General features: G+C 40.5%; 1 protein-coding gene across 3 annotated transcripts; it reads right to left on the reverse strand.

Moving 5' to 3' along the window:
* Nucleotides 1-1,803: 1,803 nt before the first annotated feature.
* LOC110333875 (cathepsin M) lies at nt 1,804-7,447 on the reverse strand. 3 transcript variants are annotated; one of them, XM_021215642.1, is made up of 8 exons: nt 7,360-7,419; nt 5,897-6,099; nt 5,451-5,573; nt 5,208-5,354; nt 4,559-4,783; nt 4,025-4,187; nt 3,144-3,261; nt 1,804-2,121 (listed from the first exon to the last, which is right to left on the reverse strand). In XM_021215642.1, exons 2-8 carry the CDS (start codon nt 6,020-6,022, stop codon nt 2,022-2,024), a joined length of 1,002 nt encoding a protein of 333 aa, XP_021071301.1. In that variant the 5' UTR covers nt 6,023-6,099; nt 7,360-7,419; the 3' UTR covers nt 1,804-2,021. The 3 variants fall into 3 exon arrangements, with proteins under 3 accessions (XP_021071301.1, XP_021071300.1, XP_029403395.1); XM_021215641.1 differs by having other exon boundaries at nt 1,911-2,121; nt 5,897-6,024; nt 7,360-7,447; XM_029547535.1 differs by lacking the exon at nt 7,360-7,419 and having other exon boundaries at nt 2,022-2,121; nt 5,451-5,566; nt 5,893-6,022.
* Nucleotides 7,448-10,823: the final 3,376 nt, after the last annotated feature.

The following is a 10,823-nucleotide window of genomic DNA, read 5'->3' on the forward strand; positions in this document are numbered from 1 at the left end:
AGAGGTCTTGATTTCAAGTCAAAAAAATCACATGGTGGCTCACAACAATGTGTAATGGTATCTGACGCCCTCTTCTGGTGCTTTTGAAGACAGCTACAGTGTGCTCGTATAAATACATACATACATACATACATACATACATACATACATACATACATACATACATACACAAACTAACTAACTGATGATGAACTGATGGATCTAGAAGACAGATCATGAATGTTTTGTCACATAATAGTTTAAGGAAAAGACATGTAAACTATTCTGTTGTAACTCCTTAAACCTTATCGATCTAAGACATGAGCTATTACCTTAAACTTATTAAAATGAAAAAGTGCTTTAAAAATCATGTAATGAATTGATCTGCTACAACAGTTCTTCCTGACAGTTACATGAAATAATTTTTTAGAGAAAGCAATTTTTCTTCCTCCACTTCACTCAGAGTGTGTATGCTTTTTCTGTGTTAGTTTCTTTCTTTTCATTTCTCTCTGGCTCACAAAGATTTAACAAACTGTGGGCCACTCACCTAACTAGTGAGGTGACCAAGTGTCAAAGAAAAAAAGAGTCTAAGGAACTAAACTGTCCTTATTACTTCTCTACTGCCATAAGCAGGAACTAACTGCCAGCAGCCAGCAGCCAGCAGCCAGCAGCATTTGACCACAGGACAGCAAATAGTTAAAGGGAGTCAATCACCAAAAGCCATTAGCTTTTTTCCCTGTTCATAAATGCCACCCTTCATTGCCTTCCCTTAATACCCAAACTGGATACCTGGCTGGATCCCATCAAAATGGGAAAAGGTTTTTACCAATTCCAAATCTGAAAGAGGACTAATGTTGGGAACAAAATAAAGGGGGGAGGAGGCCCGGGGAGAAGTGAGGGAGGAAAAATATGGCATGTCTGGCCAGAGTTGCTGTGCCATGGGCAGGCAGACATGGGGAGACTGCCAGGCACTTTCCACATGGCTCCCAGGTGGAAATCCAAGCCTCTGACCCCAGTCAGTGGGGGGGGGTGGAGAAGGGGCAACCCCCCCTCTGACCAGGGACCCTAAGGTGACATCCTGTAGCCCCAAGTTATAGGAGAGAGGAAATAGGGGAAGAAGTTCCCAACACTGACCAGAGAGTGCACAGCGGATCTAGATGGAGTAGAGACTCTCTATGGTTTGAGAGCTTTATTATAGAAATGCAGGGGAAAGAGAGAAAGGAGGGAGGGAGGGAGGAGGGAAGGAGGGAGGGAGAGAGAGGGGGGGAGGGGAGGGGAGGCGAGGGGAGGGGAAGGGAAAGGGGAGGGGAAAGAGAAGTAAGAGAAGTGAAAGGTAAAGGAATAAAGGAGTAAGAGAGTGAGGTGGGGGCCTAACAGCCCCTTTTATGTTCTTTACTGTTGCTAATTGTAGGTAACTGTTTTAGGTAACTGGAGAGGACTTTAGCCTGAAGGGCAGAAGCTTGGGCCATTGCTTACATGACTACTGACCATGCTTCTCTTGTGGGGGCTGTGGGAGGTGGTACCTTAGGAAGGGGCCAGAGTTCCAGGAGCATGAGAGAACACCTACTGTGTCATGTAGGTGAATTATGACCATCGGGGTTCAGACCTCAGCTTGACTAGAGACCAGCCTGCAATTCCCCACAGACTAATACATAAAATATATAAAGAACTCAAGAAATTAAATACCAAAATATCATCCAAATTAAAAAGAGGATACAGGTCAAACAGAGAACTCTCAACAGAAGAATCAAAATTGGCTCAGCAATATTTAAAGAAAGCTTGATTGCTAAAGACTTAATTTGTTACAGGAAAAATAGAAATAACATTGTTATAGAAATCAAATACAAACCAGGGTATGGTATCAGTTACAGTAATGGTCATGACTTACAAAAATAAATATATCACAAAATTCTTATCACAACTGGCTTTTCAATAACTGCAGTGTCTTATATACACAACAGTGGCCAGTTGTTTTGAAATGGAAGTGCCTCTTCTCTACATGGTGTCCTCTGTCCATTTCTTCCTTGTCAGCACTAGGCAGTTCACACTCTGGGGTAAAGGGCATATGTAGCAATTCCACAGTGGTTACCTTTGTCTCTGGCAATCTTCATATAGCCTCTATTGCCCCATTGTGTACCCATGCTAAAAGAAATCATGTTTTCCATTTAGTGAAAATTGCACAGCACAGTGGATTATTATAATATCTCCTCATTTGAGCATTGAGCAGGTGGCAACATAATAAAAAGCATGGGAATAGGCAGAGGGTAAACTCCTTAGAACCAAGAATTTTCTCACACATGACTATGAAAATCTCAGCAAGGAAATGATAATACAACTCTCCTCTCATGGGTAGTTCAGAAATAATGATTGTGTCATGTTTTAGAAAATCGATGGCACAAACGTGGGATTAGTACACAAGAAAACTAGTGGAAGAACAGTGTGACCTTGCAGTATGAATTGACTATTCTAGCTGTCGAGAAACCAAAGAAGGTCATGCCATGCAAAATGAAAGACTGAAATTGAAATCCAGGATCTCATTGAAAGCCAAGATGGGATGACAAGATGGCTCAATGCGTAAGAATTTGAGAACAATGGCTCCCAGCCAGCACCAACATCATTCAGATCACACACCCTCTTACTGGAGTTTCAGGTACCATATTTTAGGTCTCCACGGAATTTGCCAACATAAAGCATCCACTCATAGAAACTTATGTATAAATAAATGTAATAAAACTTAAATGTAAGTTAGCCTTAACACCATGTCTAAATTCCCAGAGGCAGGGCATAGCTGGGAACAAAGAGTAAACACACTAACCAAGAGAGTGAACTCTAGGATCAGCAGGACTCCCTGTCTCTACTGTTAAGTGGAGGACAACTGAAGAAGACAAATGATATGAAGTTATGGTTTGTATATAAACAAATAGACAAGTGCCCATAAACATGTATGTACAAACACACACACACACACACACATACACACACGCACACAGTCTCATGGGGCCTTATGCACACACACCACTCACATCCATAAAAAAAAAGTAAAAGAAAATGTTTTTGTTTAAGTTAAGAGGAACAATATTTTCTGGGACTACTACAAACTGTCACAAAAAACTGAAAAATATCTCCTCCCAACTCCAAATATAAATAATTTTGGCAGTTTATACCTGTTTTTGACCAGCCAGTATTTCCTTCCATCTGATTCTCTTCCTGCAAAGCCATAGCCAACCAGTAGCATAGAATGTGTGACAACAGAGCTACTGCAGTTTGGCTCATGATATATACCTGAAATATAAAATCCATAAAGCAGTGAGAGGCCCAGTAACATGATAAGGGAAATGGTCACCAACAAAAAGTGAGCTGTTTTCTGATTTCTGCTGGTAACAATAGGTTTGGTCATGGACAGGACTCCTAATATGGGTCCTCATTAGAATCAAGAGAAATTCAAGTGATAACAAAAGGGCATAGATGATGTTCATTCACATTTTGTTTTCACTGATACAACCCCTTTGCAAGAAAGCAACCTAGAACATAACTTACTTAATTCAAGACCCTTATTAAGTTATTCTAGAAATGCCATTTCACTAAAAGTCTTAAAGTCATACCACATGTAGAAAAAATGAGAAAATAAGTGAAACAGTAAATTTCATGAATTAAGCATTCAAGGGGGAGGTCATATCAAGTGCAAGTGATACACAAGGTTATTGAATAGATAGCCATAAAATATGCAAAGCCACGTGAATACATCAAGTTTTATGTTTTGAAAAATGGGAGCCGGGCGTGGTGGCGCATGCCTTTAATCCCAGCACTTGGGAGGCAGAGGCAGGTGGATTTCTGAGTTCGAGGCCAGCCTGGACTACAAAGTGAGTTCCAGGACAGCCAGGGCTACACAGGGAAACCCTGTCTCGAAAAAACCAAAAAAAAAAGAAAAAGAAAAAGAAAAAGAAAAAGAAAAAGAAAAAGAAAAAGAAAAATGGTCTGTTGAACAGAAATGCCTTGGAACATCACAGATTTTTTTCAACTAATATCAAAAGGGGCAAATGCTTACCTCTTTTATAGAACAGGAACGATCCATGCCTTGCATCGATTGCGACCGAAATGGGCCCTATACTTGCCACAGCATTCATTAGGGCATCCTCATTCTTTGAAACAAACTCAAAGCCTGTGATACTGGCAGTAGAATTTTCTGGATTGTACCTGCATGATCCTGCCTTGAAAATGTAAAGAGTTAAAACACAAGGTTACTTCCCTCTGGGCCCTGTGGAGAAGGAGTCAGAACCATGCTCTGGTCTTTACAGTTCAGCATTCCCACATCTGGGCTTTTATAAATCATGCCTAGAAATAAAATTCTACCGGGAGATTAGGGACTGAAAATCATATTACCGATGACACCCATTTCGTTCTCACTGTCAATAAGAAATGTTCATAGTGAAGAAATGCATATTTCATATAAAGGTTTTATATGTTTTCCATGTTTGTAGAAGTAGGACCAGCTACACCGAAACCATATCAATGGTCATACCTGCAAAGGCAAAACTACAACAGCCCTCATATGACAATACTGAAAAAAAAAAATACTTACCTTTTCTTCATATGGATAGGTTGCCTCAGACTCCAGACCTCCATTTTCCATCACATACTGCAATGCAAGGTATGTATTGCCCAAATAACAGCCCCAGTTGCCTTGAGGCCTAGAGCAGTCCACTAGGTTCTGTACACTTAGAGGGATCAGTTGGCCTGTTTTCTGGAACATTTGTCCTTCTATGGCACCAGTCACAGAAAAAGCCCAACAAGAATTACATCTGCCCTAAGCAAAAAAACAAGAGACAATCATTCATAAACAAATAGCAATTCCAAATCAGACAGCTGAATACTGTGTCAGAAAATGAACAACTTGCAGCTGATGGAAACCTGTCAAGAGAAGGTTGGTCTTCTTTGGAGATTTGCCTGCTGGTGGATTTTCAGGACAAACAGTGATCATTGGTATATATGCACATAAGGACAGGTATAAAATAGTAATGAAAGATGACATGAAGTCTAAAGATATGATGCCATATACTACTTGGAGACACAATTCTAAGGTAATGGTGGGTGAAATGATCAATATGCCTTGTATAAATGCACAAGAAGAATAACAATGTCAAAAAAATGAACTCACTCAATCCACACAGACATGGCTCTTCACAATTTCCTCAGTGGCTGAGGAAGATGGGCATATGACATATTATTACCTGTCTCCGGACAGGGGTAACATAGCCTTTCTTTTTCCAGTTTATAAATTTGGGCAGGTTAACAGACAAACGTTTCTGGACACTTTTCCCTTTCTTGACAGTTGGGATTGGGATTTCAATCATCAATTTCCTGAATTCTTCAAGTGTCTTTAAGGAAAAAAAATACATAAATCATTGAAAAGCAAAAGACACCAATGAATTGAAGAGAAAACAACATTGTGATACTGCATGTGTCACTGGCACCATGTCACCAAAGGCATTCATTTCCATGGTGAAACCATGCTTCCCCAGGCCATTCTCCCCATTGTGCAGTTTGATCTTTTTCATATTTTCTTCCCATATTGCTCTCTTCTGTCCTTCTTCCCCCTGGAAATAGAAATAATCGATGATTTGTTTTTCACCACTGTAGAAGCTGACCAAATACTTGCTGCAATAGGTGAAGAAAAACTGGAGAGANAGAGAGAGAGAGAGAGAGAGAGAGAGAGAGAGAGAGAGAGAGAGAGAGAGAGATCAAGACACTGAAGCAAACCATTTGTCACATGTCTAGGAACACAGATCCCGACCACCCTATGCTCACCTGAGTTCATGTAATTCTTCAGAAAAAGGCAGTTTCTATGCCCTCTATTATGTCCATAACCCCCAACATCAAGCTCTCTGGGTTCCCTCTGTACAGTTCCAAAGTTACCAACCAGACTGTATGCTTTCCCATGTTTTATTTTCCACTTCTGCCATTCAGCATCCAAAATGGAATCAGGTGCTGCTGCTGCTGAGACTGTTCCCAAGCACAGGATGGCCAGGAAGACAGCAGGAGTCATATCTCAAGAATATAGAAAGGGAAGAGAAATGAAGGTGTGACTGCACCTACACTTCTATAATGCCTTCCTATTCCTTCCTGAAAAACAAAACCATCCATGGTAGTTAAAATTATTTGAACCATTCTTTCAAAGATTTATCCAAAGATTTTGGAAATGGCTAAATGTATATTTGTACTACAGACTCAATGAATGGCATTTAGTTAGTCCACAAAAAAAGCACAAAAATCACAAAAAAAGACTGAAGAAAGGAGAAACTTCAATCCAGATGTAATATATGAGAGATAAATATATAAATAAATAGATGATAGGCAGATGATTGACAGATAATACACATATAGATAAATAGATGACAAATAGATAAACAGACAGAAGATAGATAGATGATAGATAGATAGACAGATAGATAATAGAAAGATAGATAGATATGATAGATATGTTAGACATGATAGATAAATGGTAGATGCAGAGAGAGAGAGAGGGGAGAGAGAGAGAGAGAGAGAGAGAGAGAGAGAGAGAGAGAGAGAGAGAGATGCAGCACATGACAACAATCCTAGGAATGCAAACTGCATCTCTACTAGAAATTTATTGAGAAAACAAAGTTCAAAACTCATAAAACTATGGGCTGTGACATAGGTAACCTAGGATTTCTTATAAAGCAAAGCTTCTTTTACATAGCACAAGATTTCCTCATGCTTTCAGGACACACAATATCATATTTCTCCCTAACATAAGTGAAGAGATGGGCTTATTTGAACATTAACTCTTGGCACCTCCTCACAAAATCAGGGAAGTTCTAATGCTCTTAATTCATCTGTCCGACCCTTAGGTCTTTGAAACAACACACATTGCCTCAGTGAGAAGAGAGTTACACAAAAAAGCCATTGTGAGACAGAGCCACTAGTGAAGAGGAAATACCTGAGAAAGTCACTACTGCAATTTCAGATCAAGATATGCTGGGTCTCTTAAGTCATTCCCTCTATAGTTCTTCACTAGAGATGCACTCACTTGCTACCACAACTGCTCATGCCAACCATGAAAAGCAGATTTTATTCAGTGGTGATATGCAAGAAAATGGTCTCTGTAATCTCAGGATGAAATGACTATGTCCCTACTATATATGGTACCAGATGTCATTCTTTCTAGAAAGAACCACACTTTCATGTAATAGGAACCTATAGTAACCTGAACCCAGGAGATGTCGGGTTTCCTCTCAAGCTTCCCCATCCTTGTCTACCTTCACAAAGCAGAATTACTGAGGTTAACAAAATATCCTCATTCCTGGGCCACTGATTGCGTATCCATGGAGTCTCTCAAGGCTCTCTCCCATGGACACTTACTTTTCTACTCTGGTGGATGCAGGATGCCACCTGTGGTGACTGCTGCTTCCTTGGTCCACTGCAAGCTTTCCAAAGGTTACTTAATTCCCCCAGATCAGGGCCAACAACTCTTTATAAAGCCTTTAAATTGCAAGTCTCTGGCTAGTCAGTCCCACCCTCCAACCTTGGCCTTCTGTTTACTGTGCAATGATGTGATTAGGCTTCAGGCTTCAGACCTACAGGCTCTAACTAGATCATATGCTACTTGTCCTGAAGGGGTGCCTGTCAATCACTTCATGTGTGACATTTTTCTTGATGAGTGGCTCAAGGAAAAAATGGTTTTCTTCATAAACCAATACCACATTTCCTGATAAATAAACAAGGATGAAATCCTAGAACACATACCTGGGAGTAATTTTTCCTACCCTCAAGGTGTAGCAGACCTGACTTTGATAGGATTCTTTCAGGGAAATTGATGCTCAAAGAAGACAACAACATTCAAGACTAAAACCAAAGTAGCAAGGTGAATCACCTTGCTCTCAGTGTCCCCTTAAACTGTCTGGCTTTTCTTTAGTCCAATTAAAATAGAGAATCTGTTGTGGGAAATATTAAAGAAAAAATAAAACAGTCTCAATCTACGCTTATGCAGTCAACTCTCTGCTTGGCCAAGCACTGGTGGGAAATGCCTGACCAGTTTTTGTCTCATGGAGCCTCTCTCACTCAGAGATCCACAATCTCTCTACCCAGCTCCCTAGTTTCCCACTGGCAGATCACTAGGCCACCAACCCCGTGCTTCAAATCCCCCCCACGGACTTTGTAGTGCACCTTATGCAAACACACACTTTGCCACCTGACCTTTGTCTCTTGAACCTGGACAAGACAACACATGAAGGGATATGCAACACAAACTTAGTTCAGAAATGACAGTAACTCAATCAGTGCAAAAACTATAATCCTAATCTTGTAACCTTCATTAAATCTAAATCCTCTGGTGGCAAATCCTGATGGATCCACCATTGAAACTGGAAGACACTCATAGCTATATCTTGTCCTCACGCTATCCAAAAAGGACCTCACTCTCTCCTGCTTTCTCTCTCCACTGTCCATCCTGGAAGTTCCGTCATCTTGCAAATGACTGGCTCCTTTATTCATTAGAGAATTGTTTCACAAGAAGTTCCCTGAGTATGACTCATGCCTTGTCTGCAGCCCCTACCAGGAGAGCAGAATTACCCTCAAAATACAAACAGCACCAGGCCCTACAACAACAAGAACCTATTGGCAAGAACTCTAAAATGTCAATCTTTTCACTGGATACCACATATATCAACTGAAAGTTCCCACTTCTATCACAGATGTGTACATCACACTAGCTTTAGGAACAACAATATTGCTGTGTAAACATGACCAAGTAGCTCTCTGGAAAGAATTACTTTTCTTTAGAGAGACTCTTGACTTTTTAAACAATCCTCTAATCATGTCCTCAACTACAGTACCCCTCACTTCAATTTCTAAGTTTAGGAATTTTCCTTACCATCAACATGTTGGGTTTTCCTTACCATCACCATATTGGAAGTAGTTTCCTCTGTACCAGTATTGAAAGTGGACCACTTGGAAAGAAATTAGCCCCCAGCAAATGCTTTCAAAATATCATCCTTTACAAAGGTTTTACAGTTTCCTATTACATGATAGCTTAGCTAGAGTTTCTATTGATGTAAAGAAACAACGTGACCATGGCCATTCTTTTAAAGAAAAACATATAATTGAGTCTTGCTTAAAATTTCGGGGTCAATTTTTAGTATATTGCCCTTATGTTTACATGCAAGCAGATATGGTACTAGAGAAAGATCACAGTTCTACATCTTGATCCACAAGAAGAGTGACACACTGGGGATGGCTTGGACATCTGAAATATCAAAGCCCAACCCCTATTGACACACAAAGCACAGGAGTCTTATCATAATGGCTCCTCATTTTAGCTCTGAACCTAAAGCCAACTTAGTAGAAATGACAGAAGGAGGAATAGGTTTAACTCCCAAACAACAAGTTGTTTCCCAGCAGAAAATAGACAGGGCATCTTCCCATGCACAGGTGGTTCCAAATAATAAGTATCAGATGTGAGAAAGCAATAGCAAACATGACACTGACACTTCAGAAACCAGTGAAAGAATCTGAATATTGGGACCATATGCAGTGACTTGGCTGGTCCAGCCATAAAGAGTTCTCAGAGAGTAAAGCATAGACCATGCAAGAGAAAGATTTATACTTCAATATGTTCTATGGTATCTTCTACAGGCAAATCTGTAGAGAGATTCTCTCTTCTATCTCTTGTGTTCTGTTGTTGATGCTTGTGTCGGTAACCCCTCATCTCTTTCCTAGATTTTTCCATCTCTGGGGATGTCCTGTTTATGATTTCTTTATTGTTTCTATTTCCAGTTTTAGAACCTTGATAGTTTTGTTCAATTCCTTCACCTGTTTGATTATGTTTTCCTGTATTTCTTGAAGAGAAATTTCTTTAAGGGCTTCTACCTGTTTACATATAGTCTCCTGTGTGTCTTTAAGAGAGTTATTGATGTCCTCCTTTTAAGGTCCTCTATCATCTTAATGAGATGGGATTTTAGGTTTGAGTCTTGCTTTTCAGGTGTCTTAGGTTATCCATGGTGTCCTGTGGTAGAAATATGTGTGCTGAGGGTGCCATGTGGCACTAGATTCCCTTATATGTTCCTGTACTTACCGCTATCTACAGATGTTAACTGTCCTTGCTGTCTCTGACTAAATCCTGTCCCTTCTGTGTGCCTGTGAGACTGTCAGCCTGATTGTGACAAAGCACCTGGGAGTCAGCTGTCTATGACTGTGGGAGGGTGCCTGGAGGGCTGCCTCTGCCTTAGGCCAAGTTGTGAATACTCTGACCATAAGAGATGAGTTGACTGTTCCAGCCATAAAGAGATCACAGAAGACAAAGCAGAGATTCTACAAGAGTAAAATTTATAGTTTAAGTCCAAGATCCTAGTTAAAGCCATTTTGGAAGTTGGAAACAAAAGTTCAGAGCTTAAAAGTATGAGTAAAATAGGGAACAAAATACCCATGGAAGGAGAGGCAGAGACAAAGTGTGGACCTAAGGCGAAAGGATGGATCATCCAGAGACTGGCTCACCCGGGGATCCATCCCATATTCAGCTACCAAAAGCAGACACTATTGCATATTCCAGCAAGATTTTGCTGAAAGGACCCTGATATAGCTGTCTCTTGTGAGGCTATGCCAGTACCTGGCAAATAGAGAAGTGGATGCCCACAGTCATCTATATGATAGAAAACAGGGCCCCCAATGGAGGAGCTAGAGAAATTACCAAAGGAGCTGAAGGGGTCTGCAACCCTGTAGGTGGAACTACAATATGAATTAATCAGTACCCCCAGAGCTCGTGTCTCTAGCTGCATATGTAGCAGAAGATGGTCTAGTCAGCCATCATTGGTAAGAGAGACCCCTTGGTG

The sequence above is a fragment of the Mus pahari genome, chromosome 16 (genome assembly GCF_900095145.1).
Source record: "Mus pahari chromosome 16, PAHARI_EIJ_v1.1, whole genome shotgun sequence".
Lineage (NCBI taxonomy): Eukaryota > Metazoa > Chordata > Mammalia > Rodentia > Muridae > Mus > Mus pahari.